General features: G+C 36.4%; 1 protein-coding gene across 4 annotated transcripts in view; it reads right to left on the bottom strand.

The window, feature by feature from the left end:
• Window positions 1–1,114: 1,114 nt before the first annotated feature.
• RC3H2 (ring finger and CCCH-type domains 2) overlaps window positions 1,115–22,693 on the bottom strand; it is a 34,266-nt gene continuing 12,687 nt past the window's right edge. For 3 of the 4 annotated variants that reach the window (XM_005880907.2, XM_014528909.1, XM_014528910.1), the window contains 13 exons: window positions 22,281–22,393; window positions 19,604–19,912; window positions 14,054–14,268; window positions 12,947–13,377; window positions 12,213–12,383; window positions 9,938–10,084; window positions 9,433–9,646; window positions 8,233–8,317; window positions 7,877–7,958; window positions 7,659–7,793; window positions 7,288–7,395; window positions 7,046–7,194; window positions 1,115–6,450 (listed from right to left, as the gene is read on the bottom strand). In XM_005880907.2, the coding sequence (XP_005880969.1) occupies window positions 6,252–6,450; window positions 7,046–7,194; window positions 7,288–7,395; window positions 7,659–7,793; window positions 7,877–7,958; window positions 8,233–8,317; window positions 9,433–9,646; window positions 9,938–10,084; window positions 12,213–12,383; window positions 12,947–13,377; window positions 14,054–14,268; window positions 19,604–19,912; window positions 22,281–22,393 (2,358 nt within the window). In that variant the 3' untranslated portion in view covers window positions 1,115–6,251. The remainder of the gene's footprint in view (window positions 6,451–7,045; window positions 7,195–7,287; window positions 7,396–7,658; window positions 7,794–7,876; window positions 7,959–8,232; window positions 8,318–9,432; window positions 9,647–9,937; window positions 10,085–12,212; window positions 12,384–12,946; window positions 13,378–14,053; window positions 14,269–19,603; window positions 19,913–22,280; window positions 22,394–22,693) is intronic. The other variant, XM_014528908.1, reaches the window with a different exon arrangement.

Here is a 22,693-nt window from a genome sequence, read left to right as displayed (position 1 = left end):
CAGATCATCTAACTTCCTGGACTCCCTAGTGGTGTCTTTAGTATGATGTTCAATGTCCTTCATAGAGGGCCCTACCCACCTCATCCAGCTGTATGACCCTGGGCAAATTCTTTAAGGACTCTAACTCAGTTTTCTCATCTGTAAAATGATGGCAATGGTAAGATTGTAATATACCTACAGCCCTTAAAACTGTGTCTGTAACATATTAAGTGCTCTAAGAGGTTAGGTAAGCTATTCCTTAAACATTTCTTCCACAGTAACATTTATGGCTAAAATAAGTTATCACCACCACCACCGTACCACCACCCGCTTCTGGGAAGTAGAGCAAGGACAGACTTGAATCAGAATTCTCATTCCACTACTTTCTAGTTTTGAGGTCTTGGGTAAGTCAACTGCTCAAATATAAAAAAAGGGATCATAACTACAGTGAAGGGCTGTTTTCTCCTCTTATCTTTGCTTGGTGAAATATTATTCAGCCTTCAAAGTCTAGCCCAAGGTCATTTTTCAAAGTACCTCCTCCAGTTTACCACTGCTATTACCTGTCTCATGATTTCCCTTTTGGAGTTTCCCCACACCCTACTTTGGAACATAGTTCACTGAGCTGGTTATTCAGATTGGTCTTTCCTTTTTTCACACAGTGAGCTTCTAGAGAAAGGGCTCACATTTCATTAACCTTTAACCTTAAAGATCAGTACAGACAGGGGCTTCAAATGTATCAGCCAAGTGAATGAATTAAACTAGTCAAGGCCCAGTGAAAATGGCCATTTTCTGAGATTCCACAGCACTGTCTTCACACTTCCACAATACATTGCTTTGTATTAGTTATTTGTGTATTTTTCTCCACTAGGAGAAATATTGTGAGTTCAATACCTTGAACTGCTAGTATTATCTTTGTTCTCATCTCCCACTGAATAAATGACGTGACTGATCGAATTAAGGACTATTTCAACCTCTCTGGTCTATTCCTTTCTTTCAGATCCTTCCCACTGATGTATACATATATAAATCTCAACTTAAGAAGTATCTGAGAGTTTAGTTAAGCCAAAAAATATACCAAGGAAATCAAGATAACTAAAATGTATCAAAAACTTAATATTGACACTAAACAAACAACTTTTAAGGTGGACAAATAATTTTATTTTGTGCATGCAAATACATGTCAAGTACTGCAAACTTTTTCCATCAATTTTCTCTCAAACACTGAAAATCATGATGCTCTATTCTGTGAACAGCCAAAGCTAATATCTCATCACTTCAGTCCTACAGAAAAAACACACAGAATTCACTCTTCGCTATTCACTACCATCACAACCCTCATTGTTCCATCTCTGCCCTCCCCCCATATACAGGCCTTACAAGTCCCAGCCTTCCCCCACTTAATCCTATTCCTATAGCACAAAGGGAAACATTACAATTTGGAAATTCAAATTGAAATAAATGGAATAGAATTTATTCCCATATATATTCCCCATTTCATTGTACAGAATTATTTTAAATTATAGTTTTAAATAGAAGTTGAGTATATGCCTTAAAAATGAGCATTAAATCCATCTTAGAGATGGTGCCTGCTTTTTACATGATGGGTGTACACCATCTTTAATTTCATTTACATTTCAATCGAACAATAGATTTGCAAAGAAAATGTCTAATACAGACGTAAAAATATTCACACTAGAGCTTCACAATCGGTTGTACAATTGACAAACAGGCCTCTTTTCCCAAACTTTCCAGCTAAGCAAATTTATAAAATGTAATCAATGCAACAAGAAAAACATTTCTCTTTCACTTCCAGGGAAAAGAATATGCAATAAACAGTATAAATGCAGACAGCAGTTGCTGTAAGCTAACCACGATACTCCCAAGTGGCTGTACAGTGGATATGTGCAGTACAAATAAAAGCCACATGTGTTGTATCACAACTACAGTATAATTGTTTGCCCAGCTAAGAGAATGCATGCACTTCCATGCCTTGGGTTATAAAGTGAGGCCTAATTCTTGACAGATCCATGGAATATATGCAAATGACCTTGTCTTTTGGCAGTACTAAGTGCAGCCAGTGTCTGTATTCCACTGGTTTGGAGATATTTTTAAATTTTTATATAAAACAAAAACCACAACTGCCAATTTTGGACTTGGGGGAATAACTGCTCTTGGAGTAAAAATAAGATCCACTCAAATGTAGAGTGCTCTGACCAGTGGCCTTGATACCTTGTATTCCCTCGCCAGCAAAGGGATACAAAGAAACCGCTAGTATAAAGGAGTAACTAGCAAATTTATTCAATTTATCCAGAAAACGGGATACTCCTTGAGCATATTAATTTTTGTTCTGCTTGCAGAAGGGGTTCTTATGTAGGAGTTACAGTAAGTGATCCCATCAACACTCTTCATTCTCTAAAACACAAGACAAGTTCTTCCAGTTAACTAATACATAGTTGCAGTGTAATTTTCCCCTATAATGACTAGTCACCAAAACTGGTGACAGTCTGCTCAGAAAATGACTCAAAGAAACTAGGGAAGAAATATTCAGATTCCAAGTTGAAATCACATGCTGAATCTGATCATCACAAATTCCACCCATTAACAAGATAACCATGACTTTAACATCTAAAATGCAAAAAAAAAAAAAGAAAAGAAAAAAGAAAAACAAGTTAGATGGCTTTTAAAACAATGTTTTCAAATGTTTAAATGATCCCATTTTAAATTCCTACAAACTGCTGTGCATCCTGTCATTTTCTCAAGGTAGCATATAAAATTGGAATGTGCTTTATGTAACAGGGTGGGGCAAAAGTAAGTTTACAGTTGTTCACAGATTTCTATGATCAACTGTGAGCTTACTTTTGCCCCACTACTAAGAACTTGAAATTTGAGTGAAAGTGACTACAGCAACACTAATGGAAATTTTCGGTCCTAGATTAGGTTTCTTTCATTCTCTTGTGAGAATAAATAGCTTCTATGAAAAAATCAGGGCCACTGACCCAATGAAGTACCTTCTCTTGAAAATACAATACACAACTTTCACGCACGACAGTGGTATATCAGGTGGTATTGAAAGATGAAGTCATGGCAGCAAAGACAAGGAAATCTGCTTTGTTCAGAAATACATGTGTAACTTCCTCAGAATTTACAAAATAAAATTAAACAACAAAAGAGAACTACTGATGCTACATTCACAGTATCTAAATGAGGCACATGGACTTCAGAATGGGACTTAGAAATTGAAAAACAAAAACATAAACAGTGGAAAAACAAAACCCAACAACAAAAACAAACAAAACACCATTTCCCACTTTCCAGACCTCAGACTACTGTTTTCTAATTAGAGCATAGGTAACACATGCAATTTAGTCACCAATATTATAAATTTCTTCTCCGAATGCTTTATATCCTTTGATTTCTAACATACATACATCACATGTTGGTAAAAGGGTCAAATGACAGGGATGGCCCCCAATTTTAAAAAGTCTCATCTTATGTCTGATTTGTGTTTTTTCTTCTATGGCATCAGCAGGTACCATTTTGAAGAAGGATCAGATAAACTGAACTTTCTTCTAAAGTGGCAGAGAATCAATGTCTTTACTTCACATTAAACCCATGAGAAACAAGATAGCTATTACATAAAGAATGCCATACAGAATAATCCCACACAGAAACAATTCCTATGTTGTTAGTGAGAATGAGAGTAAGTTTTTAAGAACAGGGAGTTATTGTTTTATGGGATCACCTGCTGCAAGACAAGCATTATTTTAATATTAATGTTCTGAGACATACCAATAAGGTTGGCAGGTATATAAAATACACTGATGCAAATGTAATTTCACTGGACAAGTAGGCAAACACCTAAGCAGTTTATCCCAACCCCCTCCAGAAGAGCACAACCACGTTTCAAAATCTTGATTTTAAAATTAAAAAGATATGGTTAAATACACAAGATCAATTTATGTAGTATATATCCACCCTCAGAGCGTGCTGAAGATGTTTTGCGTAGTTCTGTTGCACAGAGGGTTCTTTCCCTGAGGGCACATAAGGAGCTCTCGAACTGTTAATAGGTATCTATTTTGTAACAAAATAGCAATTTTTAAATCTTAAAAAAAAATACATTACCTTCAACATGGAAGATCTCACTATTTAAATATCCATGAAATAGACATTATGGTTTGCATATCCTTTTTGGAAACACAAACAGCAAATAAAGTACATTGGAAGCATTTCAAATGTAATAAGCGCATATTTATAGAAAGGTTCTGATATAAATTACATAACAATCATGTTCCTGTAATATCCTAGGCTAATTTATAATGTCAGAAATAAGTTAATGTAACATGGTTTAAAACTCTTGTTCCTATGCATTTCAGGTTACAGAGTGAAATAAATAAAATGTCTTTGTAGGGATAGGGAGCACTGGCCATGGCAAAAACGTACAGTACTAATAACCGAAGGAAACTAAGTCAAGGCTACTGTGCTGTTATGTTACAAACATCTTCATACAGTTGAGTATTAAATAAATGTGTAAGATCTTCCATACTGACACCAGAATATCAAAACTACCCCTTTGTTTCTCAGGTATATTTACAACTTATCAGTCACCTTATGAGCATGTTCATTAAGACAGGTATCAAACACCAGTATTTACTCATTCTGATCAAGAAATTTCAGGGAAATGTGAACCCTCCCGGCCCTGGAAATGCGCACAAAACTTTTTATCAAAATCTTATCTGATACAATGCTGTGGTTTTGTAAAACAACTAAATAGCTCAGACGACCAATAACATGATCCTGTTTAAGCATTTTGCTAGCAGGAAAAGCCCTTACATACAGTACACCTGGTGAAAGATCAGCTTGGCTTAAAATATTCCAGTACAATTTTCAGAGTAAACAACTTCACAGAAGTTAATTAAAAAAATAGTAATAAAAGTCAAACTAATCTTAAAGAAATGGGGGAAAACAAACCATAGGTAAGATCACCAGGAAGGAATGCCCAGCTTTTGCTTTCACATGTTGACTGAAATTTAGGTTTCAATAAAATACCTCCAAAAAATCTGGGGTATGCCTAGTTGAATATACTGCATACTTTCAGATGCCAAGTCAAAACACATGTTAGCAGGGCAGAAATTATTCATGTTTTTAAGTATGAATAAAGGTTAGCCAATGTTCTATTATTACATGGTTCATAGTCTTATCAACCTAACAGTAAAAAAAAAAAGGGAAAATTAAACCCCAACATCAAGTAACAATAAACAATATTTAACCAAGATAATGCAATGAACATCCAAAATAATTAGTTTAAATTAAAAACCCAGCAATACCATCTTGTTAGTCAGTGCAAACGCTACATACAGGGTTTTCTCAAGAAAGCTGAAAGCACCTGATTCTTTTGCCAAGTCATCAGAATCAATAATGTACAGGCTTAAATCTGCATTTTAAAAAACTGCCATTACATTAGTGCATAATTTATCAAAATTGTAAAAACGATTCTGCATAACTTAGGAGAATTTAATATCTAGTACATCAGCTGAAAGACTTAGGCACTTGGTTATATATTTAATTACTTCAACAAGTAGCCTGTGTATAAATATTAACAAAGCAGAAACTATTATTGAAAAATGGAAAATTAAAAAATATTTAAATGCTACAGATAAAAGCACTGCACCACAATCCTACATATAATGCAGTAAAGAAAGCTAGTATATAACCCTGCAAAATTCTATGGTAAGAACATCTAACTCCACTCTTCAAAGTAAAAAACAAAAATAAAAAAATTCATGCAAAGTCCCATGAAAAAGATAAATAAAGCAGCTGGAATGAGATGGAAATTTCTCTTAGTGAAACATAAAATAGAAATAAATAAGTTAATTAAGTCTACTTTCACTAGATGTATCATTGTAGGATCCTGCTAGTTTAATAACTGAGTTGTTAATTTTCTATAGAAGCCATTTAAAATAGGAAATGGCTCAGTTACTGCACCGGATTGCTACAAACTCATAAAAAGCTGCTTGAAGCTTAAGTTAAATGTCCAAATTCCAATCACTTCTGGAAAGTGAACATGTTACACCCTAGTAAATTTTCTTTTTTTCTTTTTTCATAATGCTAATGCAAGAGGGCTTGAAGTATCAAAGAGTCCACAGGAACTGGATGCCCCCAGTAATATCTTTTTTTTAAAAAAAATATACATTATATAATATATATTATATATATAAAAAGCTAGTGTAAATGCTTCCATGGTATGGTCACAAATTTGAAAGATGAATCTCCTTTCAGCTGTTAACCATCTTCCCATTTGCAACAACAGGTTTTAAAAAGTCATTTTTATCTTCAGACATAACGTGAGTTTTCAGAATGAGGTTGCCAACGCTGACAGATGTGGTGATGGGGAGGCAACTTGCATTGCTAATGGACACTGGAAGTGGCTGGCTAAAGCAAGCCGTTACCGGCAGAATTGTTTTTTGCTCCTCCCTGAGAAAAAAAATAAATGACATTGAAAACAAATTAGCTTTAAGTGAAAAATTAATACATATGTGAAAAGTTATACCAAACTTCAAAGGCATGTCTTTAATACTAAAAAGTATCAGAGATCACTAAAAATGTTCTATTATTCCAATAATAAAAATACTGGGTAATTTCAGGCTAACAAACTATCAAGTTTAAGATTAGCCCATATTTTTTACAGTAATTATACACAGCGGCAATATTAAAACCAAGTTCTCTTACCAAGATTTTTAAAAAGGGAAACCCTTCATATAGGTTTTAACTCTCCGTTTTGTAGTTTATAAGACTGGCTATCAGACTGAGGAGTATAACCTGATGCTAGAGCACAAAGACTAATTTTTACCCCCCCCCCCCCACAAAAGTAAATTTCAGGCTACTAAAACGGACTACTTTGTTAGTTCAAATTTAGTTATTCTCTCCTAAAAATTTAGACTGACCAAAATCATTGCCCATTACATAAGATCTTCCCCTCACAGGATAAAAAAGAACCAAAAATGAATTAAACACCGCATCTATTTCACTTTAAATATTCATAGTTATGAATTTTCTGTCTAACACTCACAGAATCACATGGTCTTCACCTAAACTCTGTCTCTTCTGCTCCAGTGGCTCCTTTTGGTGCGGTTGGACTGGATGCCCATTTTCCACTGCAGTTCCATTCAGCAACTGATCATTTTGAGAACTGATACCAAGTTGTATATCCAGGATCTCCTAAGAAAATAAAGTGTTAATCCTTCAGTATAAGTATTTTATTTTAGTTGCCAATGGAATAAAGCCTCCTAAACATCTACCTGTGTTACTTACTTCAATTTGTTCACTCTGTCCATCAGGTTCATCAGTGTCAAGTGCCGAAAGCTCTAATTCAATATCCCTATCAGGCTTAGTATCAGTTGCATCTTCTGTATAATCACTCTGTAATGTAAAAAAAATAATGATTTTATACCTGTGGAAACTGGGGCTTCCCTTTTAAATTTAAGTGGGAATCCCAATGATTGATCTAAAAAATTATTTAAGAAATCTGGGACCACAATTTTATTGCTACTGTTAAGTTTTAAAAGCAAGCATATGAGAAAAAGGCACACTAAAATGCACTAAGTAAGGACATAAACCTATGCACAGCAACAGCAAACAACAAATCCATTTAAACATGAAGCTGGTAGGCTCACTTTCTTTACCTCTCCATTTCTCAATTCAATTTCCTTGCTTAGTAGATTTAAGGTAAGGTGACGGCCTTCATCCAGGGAATTCCACTTCTGTTGCATGGCCAGAGCATTGGCCTCCCTCTGAAGAAGCAATGAGTTACTCTTGGCCTAGATGGGGGTGAAAAGTAAAGTTAGCTTCCAACCACCATTCTATTTTTTAAAAAGTCAAAGCTGAGTGACACAGAACCTACCTGCTGAAGTTCAATGCTTAAAAGGTCTCCAGTACTGGAATGCTTTCTATGACAAGATAAATCAGTAACAATGAATCTGTCCCTTTAAAGAGAAATATGTTTATTGTAATAAAAGTGAAATAAGTGAAGCAGCTAAAGCAGTAATAACTATATTCTACATATGTTTTATGTAACAGATCAATCCTGAAAATTTCAGTCATTATTCCAAATGTAAAAGTAAATATTTTTTCAGAAATTTGTTACATAGTTAAAACTAGCAAAGCATATTTTATGAATAATTGGGGATAGAATCTGTACTCTGAGGATATATACAAGTCTGAGAATAGAAAATCCTAAAGAATTAAGAGTAACCTTACCGTTCAATATAGTGCGCTGATGATGTGGACTCACTACCATAAGAACTCCACCTTGAATCAACAGCATTGACATAAGGGACATAATCTACAGAAATGTAGAAAGAAACAATGACCAGAAAAGTGAAAAATCAGTATCTACATGTGAATACTTTTTTTAAAAAAGATTTACTTATTATTATTATTTTTAATATGTTTTTATTGATTTCAGAGAGGAAGGGAGAGAGAGAAATATCAATGATGAGAGAGAATCATTGATTGACTGCCTCTGCACGCCTGTGACTGGGGATTGAGACTGCAACCCAGGCATGTGCCCTTGGCCGGAATCGAATCCAGGACCCTTCAGTCAGCAGGCCGACACTCTATCCATTGAGCCAAACCGGTTAGGGCATGAATGGGATACTTTTCAAAAGATCCATATTTTATCCAACGAGCCATGTTCTCCTGGCTAAACCATTTAATTCTGAGTTTCCTGTGGTTGTTAAATTGAGGATTAAAAAAAAAATGCTAAAGATAACAACAAAACAAAAACAAAAAGCTAAAGAAAACTTTATCCTTTGCAACAGCATGGATGGACCTGGAGAACATTATGCTAAGTGAAATAGGCCAGTTAGAGAAAGACAAGTACCATATGTGGAATTTAATGAACAAACTGAGCTACCAAGCAAAATAGAGACAGACTCATAAATAAAGAGCAGGCAGACAGCCTGGGGGATGGGAGACGGGAGGAACTGAGATGAAAAAAAAAAGAGAGAGACAGACAGAGAGAAAGCTCATGGACACAGACAACAGTGTGGTAACTGTGGGGTGGGATGTGGGAGTGGAGGTGAAAGCGGGCACAGAGGCGATAAATGGTGATGGGGAAAATAAATAAATAAATAAATAAATAAATAGTCAAAAACCAGGGCTGCCCTAGCTGGTTTGGCTCAGTGGATAGAGCGTCGGCCTGCAGACTGAAGTTCTGCAGCCTGGGTTCAATTCTGATCAAGGGCACATGCCCGGGTTGCCAACTAGATCCCCAGGGTGGGGGTAGGGGGGTGCAGGCCACAGCTGATCAATGATTTTCTCTCATCAATGATGTTTCTATCTCTCTCTCCCTTCCTCTCTGAAATCAATAAAAATATATTAAAACAAAACAAAAACAACAACAAAAAACACACTGTGCTAGAGTATATCAGGTGAGGTATTAGTTAAATGGGTTACCTGATATGCTGATGGGCTTAGTCGCACTTCCTTGGGAAGCAGTGGCCTGGACAGGATCCGTGGTATGGTAACCTGTACGGGAAGATCTGGAAATTGCACCCCATTTTGAGATGATAGGTCCATCACTAAAAGGAATTATTGGGTCTTCTTCTTTTGTCCTTCTCTGAGTTTCAAATAAATGTACTCTTCTCTTAACATCTCCACTGTCTAGGTCCTGCATAAACCAAAGAAAATCAGTAATAGGATTACTGGCAATTACTTCAGCTAGTATTACAAGCACATGCTTTCAAAAGACATGTAATTAAGTTTTCTGCTAAATTCAACACTAGCTGTAGATCTCAATGACAATCCAACATCTATTTTAAACCATCAAACTGGGCTCAAATAATTTAAACATTAAATTCAATTCAGTTCAGACTTATAGCAACAATGAAGATGAAAGTATTCAAACATTCTAAAACCTGAGTCAACATGCATAATAGCCTCCCAGCCCCTGGAATCATACCATTAACACAGCATTTGAATTAGCAATCACATCTCTGGGCTCTGAATCAATGACATTTATACAGGAGCCTATGGTGCCACAAGACCAGGGAGAATAATGGGAAAGATGGTCTTCTTCAAATTTTGTCCCACTCACACTGTCAGAGAGCTGATTAAAAAATAGAAAAAGGCACAGCCAATTAGTAAAAAAAAACCTTAAATTTATACACTTGTAACTATTAAGCAACTACTATAGAATACAGAGGACTTCACAGTGAATAATTAAAACTTCAGTGACTAAAAAAACTGTCATAAATAACACATAGTATTTTTACTATTTGTCTTTATATTATTTAGTAATAGAAAATAGAATGTCTTCTCCTTTTACTTTATCTTTAAGTGCTCATTAGGAATCCCTGACTGATACTATTAAAGCCAATCAACAAATCATTTATAGCATGCCTCTAACATGGTGTAAGGTGCTCCAGAAAAGAAAAAAAAAGGAAACAAACATACACATAGATTACAGTCCATGTCCTAAAGTAGTTTATCATTTGGAGAAAAGAATAAGGAAATAAGGAAACATAACTGATAAACCATACAGTATTAAATAAAGAACAAAAATAATGCAAACAAGGCTCTGGAACTAGAAGGGGAAGTGGATAAATTTTAGAGAGACTATAAGGATAACTGTAGAACAAGAATACTAAAGTTGAAAGAATCATTAAATCTAGTTTATTAATTAAATAGATAAGAAACTCAAGGCCAAAAAGATTAAATTACTTATCCCAAGTCATATTATTAATAGCAGATCTGAGTCTCAGGGAAATACTTTCAAAAGCATAGTATAAAAAATGTAAATCCAGTTTTCTATTATTAAGCAAGTGGCAAATCTATCACTCTGTTGTTAAGATATTTACCTGGTCTTAAGAAGTCTAAGTTTGGCCCTAACCAGTTTGGCTCAATGAATAGAGTGTCAGCCTGCGGACTCAAGGGTCCCAGGTTCGATTCCGGTCAAGGGCATGTACCTTGGTTGTGGGCACATACCCAGTAGGGAGTGTGCAGGAGGCAGCTGATCGATGTTTCTAACTCTCTATCCCTCTCCCTTCCTAACTGTAAAAAATCAATAAAATATATTAAAAAAAAAAAAAGAAGTCTTAAGTTTGATGAAAAAAATTTGGATCTAGTTTTAAAATTCAATAGTTTATTGCAATATCCATGGATGGGCCCTGGCTGGGTCGCTCAGTTGCTTAGAGCATTGTTCCGATACACCAAGGTTGCAGGTTTGATCCCCAGATAGAGCACATACAAGAATCAACCAATGAATGCATAAAATAGATGGGTCAATTAATCTCTGTTTCTCGCTCTCCTTCCCTCTCTAAAATCAAAAAATACATTTTTTTTAAAGCTAAAAAAAGAAACGTTCATGGATGAAAATATTTGATGTCTAGGATTATTTCAAAATAATTCAGTAGGAAGAGGGGGTTCAAATAAGGTTCACTGAGTTGGTAACTGTGGAATCCAGGTGAGGGCACATGGGTTTATTATATATCCTCTCTACTTTTGTTTAAAAGTTTTAATAAGGAAGAGACTCAAAAAACTTTTTATATTAGAAACTCTAGGGATGGAGAATAAACTAGAGGAGTTTTTAAAAAATGGTGTGTTTAAAGATAACAGTACTAAAAACACCAGAGTACACTGAAATGATCCTGGTTTAAAAACTTGTTTTGTGATGACAAGAACAATAATTTACAGTGATGTAAAACACCAGGAATAATACAGTAGGCATTCTGCACCTTTTGTAAAGTAGGGAAGAAATATCTCAGGTAGACCAAGATTCGAATCTCAGCTACTTATAGACTGAATTTATTAGTTGGGCAAATTACTTAACTTCTCTGGGTAGGATTCCTAACCTGCACAATATGGATAGCACCTACCTCCTAAGGTTTTTGTGAGAATTAAATAACATTATGTAATGCTTAGTACAGTGTCTGGCACAAGTAGGTGCTCAATAAATGGCAGATATAAATGCTATTATTAAAACCATAAAAAATAATGAGAACTATATTGCTGAAAAGATTTTGAATTCTTGGTGAAAAAAGGACTGTGTCCTAAAGGTCTTCAGTGTCTCATAAAATCTATCGATAATGCTTACAAATTTAACATGTGTTGAACTAAATTCAGCTGCGGACCAAACCACTGCAGAATAGCCACCACAGCTAAGCCTGGATTGAACGAGTGCTCTGAAGTCAGCTGTTTGACCTATCCCTGCATCAAGTGATTGAAACCTTGCTTACGTCAGTGCGAAAGTCTACACTGAACAGAGGAGAAGGTGGTGTTGGAGACTGTGTTGCCACAGGAAGAGCTGGAGAGACAAGAGGTGCTTTCTGAGTGTGGTACTGTGCCCACTGTTCTGGCTTTCTTCTTATCTGCTCCTCGCAACTGGTCTTCAAATGACCACAAGGATCCTAAGGGGGGATAAAAGAAACAATCTTAATCATGTAGGGAGCAGTAAATAAATTTAATTATATTCTGTGGAAATAAACAATTTATTATATATTTGGGACAAAAAATACAATAGGGAAGTCATCCTAGCCTATTCTCTACACAATTAAATGAAAGGGTCAAGGTATATTAAAGTAAAATCTGAGCACTCACTTTTGGGTTTTGGAAAGTCATTTGTATGAATGTGGGGACACTGAAAATAAACCCTATTCCTGTATTTTGAAGATTTCTTTTTACCTTCCCATCAGTTTCCTATCCAAACAACAGTTACTGAGCATGTATATGTATCAGGTCCAGTTCTAAGAGCTTTGTTTTTCTGATTTAATCCTCACAACAGCCTTATGAGGTAAGTATTACTATTATTTCCATCAAACAGATGAAAAAACTAACATAGAGAAGTCAAGTAACTTCCATACGTCACATAGTAAGTGGAGGAGCGAGGATATATACCTGGGTGGTTTGACACCAGACATTGGGTTCTTAGCCATTACACTACAGCAGCATTCCTATTTCCATCATCACTTACTCTTGGTAAAGGCACAGTTGTCCTTGGTTCACTTGGCTGCTGACAAGCCACTGAATAATACCCATCTAAGGAGTTATATCTTTCTCGCAAAGACGTCTGATAGACAGACGAGTGCATCACATCCATAGGAGGTAAAGAATTGCTTCTAATAATGTCATCTCGTTGGTACATAGGTGGACGCCAGATGCGCCTACTGTCGTACACAGGAGCATACATTCCAGAAGGTACTGGAGGAACTGGTCCATATGGCTGCGGAGGAGGAGGTTGGTAAGGAGAATTCATTCGATCTCGAGGGGAAAATGTACTGTAATGATCGGCATATGGCATGGAAGCAGGTGGGAGGGAGGATTCTGGAACATTATTGGACCTCACAAAGCGAGGAACACAGGGAGCCACACCAGCTGGTACCGTTGGAGGTGGTGGGTAGTATCCTTAAAAATTGGAAAGAGGAATATTTAATGTAATCTTAGTAAAATTCAACATTTTATAATGGTTTAAGTCTAAAGCAATCTTTAATGTGGGAAAATAAAATAAGCTTTGACCTTACTTTAGTTACCCCTGCTTTTGAAAGAAGCTATACCCTCTCAAGACACCACTATATGAAAATCATTAACATTCATTACTTTGTTCTCTAAAAACACATGATACAGCTATTAACAGATGGTTGGTAAATTTCCTTCTAGGGCATCTATTCCCACAGGTTTTGAATTCAGTAATTATAATTACATCTTCGATTCTTAACCTTGTTGGGAGCCGAGGTTAAAACCTTTTTCAAAATCTATATAAGTTGTGTGTTGTCTTTCCAAAATTACACCTAAATATATAAACCAAACATTTTGTATATCATTTCAGGGGATTTACAGAACTCCCTGAAGCTCTTCTATGGACCCTATATTTAGTTCATAAGAATGACAACTATAAAACTATTTGTATGTAGAATTATATATTCTTAGGGCAAAAAAGAAATTTAGGGGTCATGAAGTCCAAAGGATTATTTTTTAAGTGCAAATACTCTAGATAGACATAAATTATTAACTTACTTATCTAAGGTCAACAAATGTTATATTACAGTTTCTTTTTTTCTTAGAACTGTCTAAAATTACTTACCTGTCTGTGGGTACTGTGGGACTTCAAAGGGTATCTGAGTTCTTGGATCTTGAAAATACTGAATGTTTTCAGAATGCTGAGGATATACTGGTACTCTAGTTATAAATGGGCTGGATTTTGGAGGCACAGAATTCAGTTCTGTTCCAACATTAGAGGGCCCAGCTGAGGTAGCTGCTACACTGCTTACAGGAGTCTTGGGTGGAGAACCAATTTTACTGGAGAGAAAATTTAACAAAAAGCAAATGATGAATCACTGTCTATGACTCTTAAGTCTTCCTCAGTAGACATTTTTTGTAATTATATAGCAAAACAACTAATAGAAAGATACTTTATGAATTTCCATAGTAACAACTAAGGCAATGAACTTCATTGCCACCTAACATTGCTAACTCACAGCAGCATCGTGACAGATCTCTGATAAGAACAAAAAGAAATACAAACAAATCCCAGGCACTAATGTGACCCATCAGTCTCCTTTCACTTGCTTTTGAACAAAAATTTTTCCTATTGAAAAATTTAAAAAATTCCTTTTTCAGTAAGTTTTCAACAGAAACAACATAGTCTACCAGTAGTTTTCTTACGGACAAAGAAGACAGATATGAAAAGGGTTGTTCTATTAAGAGTTAGCTTAGCTGAAATATAAACACACAGAGGAACAGCCATTTTGTTAACTGCTATCTCTCCAGGACTTAGAACAGTTCCTGGCACACAGAAGGCACTAAATAAACATTTGTTGGACAAATGAAACAGTTCTTGCCATGTAGTAAATATCTGTTGGATGAACAAAACTCCAATGAAATAGCTACTCATTAAATTAACACAACATACGCAAACTTTTTATCTTTAAAAAAAAACACCCACAAAGGATTTTCTTTGTTGAGTCACCAAGCAATCAGCTCCAAAGGACCTCATCATGGCTTTTAAGAAGTCAAAGTTTTAGCCCTGACCAGGTTGTAGGTTTAGCCCTCAGGTTAGGGCACATACAAGAATCAACCAATGAATGCATAAATATGTGGAACAACAAATCGATGTCTCTCTATCTCTTTTCTTCCCCCTCTCTAAATTCAATAAATACAAAGTTAAAATGTAAAAATTTAAAAAGTCAAACTTTTCCCAGATAAGACAAAGCTAAAAGTGCACCACCACCACCAAACCAGTATTAGGAGAAATGTTAAAGGGACTTCTTTAAGAATAGAAGAAAAAAATATTTTAAAAATCCTATATAATAAAAGGGTAATATGCAAATAGACCGAACTGCGGAATGACCAGTTGCTCTGACGAACACTGACTACCAGGGGGCAGATGCTCAATGCAGGAGCTGCCCCCTGGTGGTCAGTGTGCTCCCACAGGGGGAGCGCTGCTCAGCCAGAAGCTGGGCTGACGGCTGGTGAGCATAGAGCCTCTCCCACCTCCGCAGCAGCGCTAAGAAGCAGCGAGGCCCCGGACTGCAAGAGGGCACAAGCCGGGCTGAGGGACCTCTCCCCCCCGAGTGCACGAATTTCATGCACTAGGCCTCTAATATGAATAATAAAATGGCAATAACTACACATCTAGTAACAATTACCTTAAGTGTAAATGGATTAAATGCTCCAACCAAAAGACACAGGGTGGCTAAATGAATAAGAAAATAAGACCCTTCATATGTTTTCTACAAGAGACTCGCTTCAGTTGGAAAGACACACACAGACTGAAAGTAAAGGGATGGAGAAAGATATTTCATAAAAATAAAAACAAACAAAAGCTAGGGTAGCAATACTTATACTAGACAAAACAGAATTTAAAACAAAGGCTACAACAAGAGACAAAGAAGGACCCAGCAATTCCACTCTGGGTATTTACCCGAAGAAATCCAAACACTAATTAGAAAAGACATATGCACTCATATGTTCATTGCAGCATTATTTATAACAGCCATGATATGGAAGCAACCTAAGTGCCCCTCAATAGATGAATGAATATAGAAGAAGTGGTACATATATACAATGGAATATTACTCAGTTAAAAAAAAAAAGAATGAAATCTTGCCATCTGCAGCAACATGGATGGACCCAGAGGGTATTATGTATGCTAAGTAAAATAAGTCAGATAGAGAAAGACAAATACCATATGATTTTACTTATATGTGGAATCTAAAAAAAGCAAAAATAAATGAACAAACAAAACAGAAGCAAACTCATAGATATAGAGAACATTTTGATGCTTGCCAGATGGAAGGGGAATTGGGGTGATGGATAAAAAGGAGAAAGGATTAAGAAGTATAAATTGGTAGTTACAAAATAGTCACGAGCATGTAAAGTATATCATCTATATATATAAAAGCCTAAGCTGCTGTTAGGACTGGACAACTGGCCGCTATGATGTGACCTGACCACCAGGGGGCAGATGCTCAATGCAGGAGCTGCCCCTGGTGGTCAGTGCACTCCCACAGCCAACCTCCCGCGGTCCCTCCCCCTGGCCAGTCTGCCCCGATTGGCCCTGATTGCCAGCCAGGTCAAGGGACCCCACCTGTGCATGAATTAATGCAACCGGCCTCTAGTAGGAAATAAAGTCAATAATATTATAATATTGAATGGTGACAGATGGGGTGATCACTTTGTAAATTATATAAATATCTAATCACTATGTTGTACACTTGAATCTAATATAATATTGTGTATCAACTGTAACTGAAAAATTAAAACATTATGAAAAAAAAAAGCCAAACTTTAGCAGAGCTTGACATGTGGTGACTCAAGGAAATGATCTTATTAATGATACAGAAATTCAATACGCTGTATCTCAACTAAATTAGAAGTGTTTTCTCAAACTAGAGAAGCCCCTTTAAAGCTGGAGTAACAACAACAAGGAGAATGTGCTGCCTTTAAGTCCAGTAAATGTTTACTTCTATGTGTAATTGGGTATTAAAATGTAGGAAATAAAGAACAGTGGGGTAATATTTGATAGAAATATACTGACTTAGAGTTCAAAGATATTTTAGAGCTATATTTAGTCTTTGAAGTAAAATAATCAAGGCAACAAAGGAAATGATGAGAATTTCCTTATAACAAATAACACTTACTGAGCAATTATTGAGAGCACTCTAGGCAATATGCTAAGTGTTTTTACAAAGATTATCTGATCCTTTCATATCAAAATGTTATATACTATAAATATGGGTCAGTACTTTGAGATGAAAAATTCTTAGATGTATTGCCGAACCGGTTTGGCTCAGTGGATAGAGCATCGGCCTGCGGACTCAAGGGTCCCAGGTTCGATTCCGGTCAAGGGCATGTACTTTGGTTGCGGGCACATCCCCATTGCCGAACCGGTTTGGCTCAGTGGATAGAGCATCGGCCTGCGGACTCAAGGGTCCCAGGTTCGATTCCGGTCAAGGGCATGTACCTTGGTTGTGAGCACATCCTCAAGGGGGTGTGCAGGAGGCAGCTGATCGATGTTTCTCTCTCATTGATGTTTCTAACTCTCTATCCCTCTCCCTTCTTCTCTGTAAAAAATCAATAAAATATATTAAAAAAAAAATTTCTTAGATGTATCAAGAAAAAGACATCAAAATCCATGACAAGGTTCATGATCTCAAGAAATCCTGCAAGCTGCCCCAACAATTCAGACTTAAGGAAAAAACCAACTTTCAGTCAGACAGCTAGATGGCTATAGCTGTGGATGACTTTCAGGATTCTAGGCTCTCCTTTGCTGCAGCCCCTCTCATACAGACATGCTCTTAGCTGTGCCCCTTCTATTGATGAAGCCACTCCTTCCTGACTATCCATATTTTTGGAACCAGCTCATTGCCTTAACATCTGAGAATCCTTTCACAGTGACTCCCTGCAGAATCAGTTACTCTTTTTTTAATGTCCAAAAACACTTGGAACACAACTCCATTACAGTACCTTTCACAATATATTATATATTACATCTGTTTCTTAAACTACACGAGAAGACCTTTAGAGGCAGGAAGTATATCCAGTTCATTATCATTACTACACCAGCTGGCCTGGTGTTTGGCACATAGAAGACCCATAATTCTTGATTGAATAAATATATGATTTATTTATTTGTATTAATTTATTTTAAAAGTTTCCTCCTGGTCCATCATATTTAAAATGAGATATAATTTACCCTTTTAAAGTATGCACGTAAGTGATTTCTGGTATATTCACGATATACAACTATTACCATTATCTATTTTTGAGACATTTTCATCAACCCCAAGAGAAACCTGTACTCATTAGTATTCACTCCCCATTCCCTTTTTCCCTGGCCCTAGCCCCTAGGAACCACTAATCTACATTCTGTCTATATAGATTTGCCTATTCTGGACATTCAAATAAATGGAAATATACACTATGTGGCCTTTTGTATGTAGCTCCAATGTTGCTTCATTTATGTAAATGCTGTCTTCAAAACTATATCATCTTGTTTTTACAAGACAGAGATATCTTATACATCTCATGTATTTTCAAGAGTGCCAAGAACAGAATTCAGAATGAGTGCGCAAGTAACATTTGCTAACTAGACAATGTTCTCTGATATATATAATTTCTGAAATCTCCCCGAGGTAAGAGTATAATGATCGTTTAATAAACAAATTCCCCTATGACATGCTAACTGCAGAAATAAAAAATATAAATGCTTACTTACCCATCATTTATTATATGAAATCACCATCAGTTTACTGTGTGCCTAGCATAAACCTAGCGTAAAGTTTTTTTCCTAGAAGGTATATACTAGATACTGACACACTAGATATGGGTGACAAAATCTGAACATGCTTTAACTTGGATTTTAAAATAAAAGAATAACAAAGCATGAAATTTTAGAGGTGGAACTTTTCAGATCATCTGAAAGTTTTAAAAATTTTTCTTAAAGCACCAAAACCCCTTTGCCAATTAAATCTTATGCTGAAATCCAACAACAATAATGGAGGCAATAATAATGATAATAATAACAACAGATATTTATTAAATGCTACGTGGCAGGTGTTGTTCAAAGCACACTGCAGTATTAAGTCATTTTATCTTCACAATAGTAGTAGGTACTATTATTATACTAACTCTATGGATGAGTAAACTGAGGAAAACAGATTAAGTAACAGCCAGAATTTGAAACCAGAGAGTTTGGCTCCAAAGATTTCCCTCTTAATTTCTATACACCATTACAGAATATAGACTAGAACTGTTCTCATTAAAGCAGGAGCTGGAGGCTCAAGCCTCTCACCTGCTTAGGTTTCTACTTAATTCCTTTCTGGCACCTCCATGGACTCAACCCTAAAGTTTAAGGAAAGAAGGTGTGAAAAAACATAATTCTGGTCCAACCTCTTCAGTTTACGATTGAGGGAAACAAAACCAAGTTAAAGTGACTTCCCAAGGTCACAAAGCTATTCAGTTACAGAGCCAGGACTAGCACTCAAATTATTTTGGAATTTAGTACTGTTTCTACATGACACATTCTACATAAAACTTCTACTAACTGCTTTTCCTCAGGAAAAATAAAAATACTCAGGCATTTCTACAAAGTCTAAGTAACTCATATTAAGCATTTTTACCTACTACTTACTTTTCAGTTACCGACTCTGAAGAAGGCCCAGCAGCATTCTGACCATTAGTGCCAACCTTCCCCACTTTCTTCACAGTCTCCAGAGCTCTTAATGTACTGTCAGCATTACGTGGGATTAGCTGGGAAACACTGTTTTCTGCATTGGAAATTCCATTTGTACTTGGAACAATTTTCCCCGTTGCTTCAGTACTTCCTATGACAGAAATGACATTTCCGGCTGTGGTTGTGACAGTGTTGCTTACACCAACTTTATTTAGAAGAGGAAATGTTCTTACAGTTGCATTGATCTTTTTGTTCCTTAATCGATACCTGTTTTAAAAACAATTAATGTATTGATGACTATTTCACTATATCTTAAAAAAAAAGACAATGGGAAAAGATTTAAAAAGGAGGAAACAGTTTTGAAAGTTTCTTCAGCTAAATATCATATACGGTCTATATCAAACTCTGCTCTAATAGATGCCACATGAAAATACATATGCCATTCATCTACACACAGATACCTGTACATATAGGCACATATTTAATAGCAAGCAAAGTACACATGCATCCAAAGAAGGTTCATGAGGGAGTGGGAAGAGATCCTTTTGAAAAGTTTGTCTATCTGGAATATAAAGTACACTAAATAAAAATGAAATAAACCATATAAAATTTAGTTGGGAATATAAAGAGAAAGGTATACAAGAGTTGAAAAAATTCTGTTGTTAAAAATTTGTTAATTATATAATTTTAAAGAAATGAAAACACTGCCTTAGCCAGTTTGGCTCAGCGGATAGAGCGTCGGACTGAGGACCAAAGGGTCCCGGGTTCGATTCCGGTCAAGAGCACATACCTCGGTTGCAGGCTTCTCCCTGACCGGGCCCTAGTTGGGGCACGTGCAGGAGGCAACCAATTGATGTGTCTCTCTCACATCAATGTTTCTCTCTGTCTCTCCCTCTCTCTAAAAAATCAATGGAAAAATATCCTCAGGTGAGGATTAACAACAACAAAAAAGAAATAAAAAAATTAAAACTCATTTTTAAATAAACAGATTAGTTTATGAGATGATTATCAGAAAGGTAGGCACAGACTAGATGATGCAAGGTCTTAGAGCCACAATCAAGATTTTATATCTTTATCCATATAGTAATGAGAAAACACCTAAGTATCTACAATGAGTCTTATGGCAAAGTTCTCCCTATTTTGTGGGAAATAATGGGATTGGGGTGGGCAACAGTAGCTGTAAGAAAACTAGTTAGGCCCTGACTGGTTTGGCTCAGTGGATAGAGCGTTGGCCTGTGGACTGAAGGGTCCCAGGTTCAATTCCAGTAAAGGGCATGTACCTTGGTTGCGGGCACATCCCCAGTGGGGGGTGTGTAGGAGGCAGCTGATGGATGTTTCTCTCTCATCGATGTTTCTAACTCTCTATCCCTCTCCCTTCCTCTCTGTAAAAAAATCAATAATAAAATATATTTTTTTAAAAAGAAAACTAGTTAGGAGGCAACTGTGTATCAAGAAAAGGGGATGATAGCCCTGATGGTTAGAGCTTCGGCCCTCAGACCAAAGGGTTGCAGGTTCAATTTCTGGTCTAGGCATATACCTGGGTGACAGGTTTGATCCTGGTCCCGGTCAGGATGAGTGAAGGAGGCAATCAATCTCTCTCATATTGATGTTTCTCTCACTCCCCCACCACCTTCCTTCCACTTTCTCTAAAAAACAAACAAACAAACAAAAAAAACAACGGAAAAAATATCCTCAGGCGAGGATTAAAAGAAGGGGGGAGAGGGGATGATAGTTTGGACTATAAGAATGGAAAGATGAAGGAAGAATTGAGAAATATATAGGAACTGATAGAACTTAGTGATTAAGACAAGCAGGTGAAAGAAAGCTGACAGAAAGATGATTCTTATAACATGACATGAATTAACTGGTTGGATCAGGGAACACTGGGGCAGAGTAGAATGGAAGGTAGAAGAGGAGGGTGCATAGGACTAGAAAATGAGCTCAAACTGAGTTTAAAGTGTCTAAAAACAAAAGGGAGAGGTCCATTAAAAGTTGATACTCAGGCCCTAGCTGGTTTGGCTCAGTGGATAGAGCATCGGCCTCCGGACTGAAGGGTCCCAGGTTTGATTCTGGTGAAGGGCACATGCACAGGTTGCAGGCTCAATCCCCAGTAGGGGGCGTGCAGGAGGCAGCTGATCAATGATTCTCTCTCATCATTGATGTTTCTATCTCTCTCTCCCTCTCCCTTCCTCTCTGAAAGCAATAAAAAATATTTTTAAAAATAATAAAATAAAATAGCTTTTACCCATTTACTTTTATGTTTGGGGTAAATGGACATAGAAAAAGGAATTAATTACCCATAGGAGAAGAGAAAAGGAAAAGATACATAAAAAGAATGTTAAAATAAGACCAAAAGTCATAAAAAGAAAATCTGCATTACCATTTACCTGGGCCTTTGCTGTTATCTTCAAGTGAACTGGAGCAAGTAAGATTGCACATAGGAGTATTTTCATTCTACACAGGTGCTTAGCAGAAACATGTATTTCAGCTAGTTAACTTACGTTAACCTTGCTCCCAGAAGCAACAAGGTAGTTAATTGCATCGTGAAAACTCATCACAAACTTTAAGATTGTATATAACACTTTCATAATGGCCCACAATTAAACCCATATGCAACAGAATTCTCATAACTTACTTTTCAAGCTCTTCCTGAGAATGGGCAAAAGTACAGTTTGTTCCTCGTGGACACCCTCCTTGCTGTCTTAGATCTCGGCACATGCTAGTCTTATATTTGCTGTTTGGCTGAGGCTACAAAAAGAATCAGTGTGTGGAAAAGTGAAGATTCCAGGTGTTATTCACTCTTGGGACTTCAAAATTTCATGACTACACCTTCAATTCTTTTTCACATTAGATATAAGTAATTCTTGTGCTGAAACAATTATCATTCCATTGTTTCCTGTTAAGAATTACGTGGCATAACCCTGAGTTGGCATTTTAGACATTCCCTCTGGAGATTATCTGAAACTGGTTCAAATGTTATGTCTATTTATTTGTCAGTCAACACAAAGCCCATGAAAAGACAAGATTTCCTCATCAATTCACTGCTGT

Source organism: Myotis brandtii, unplaced genomic scaffold, assembly GCF_000412655.1.
Source record: "Myotis brandtii unplaced genomic scaffold, ASM41265v1 scaffold658, whole genome shotgun sequence".
NCBI lineage: Eukaryota > Metazoa > Chordata > Mammalia > Chiroptera > Vespertilionidae > Myotis > Myotis brandtii.
Note: the sequence above shows the minus strand (reverse complement) of the source record. Positions and strands in the feature narration are given on the sequence as shown.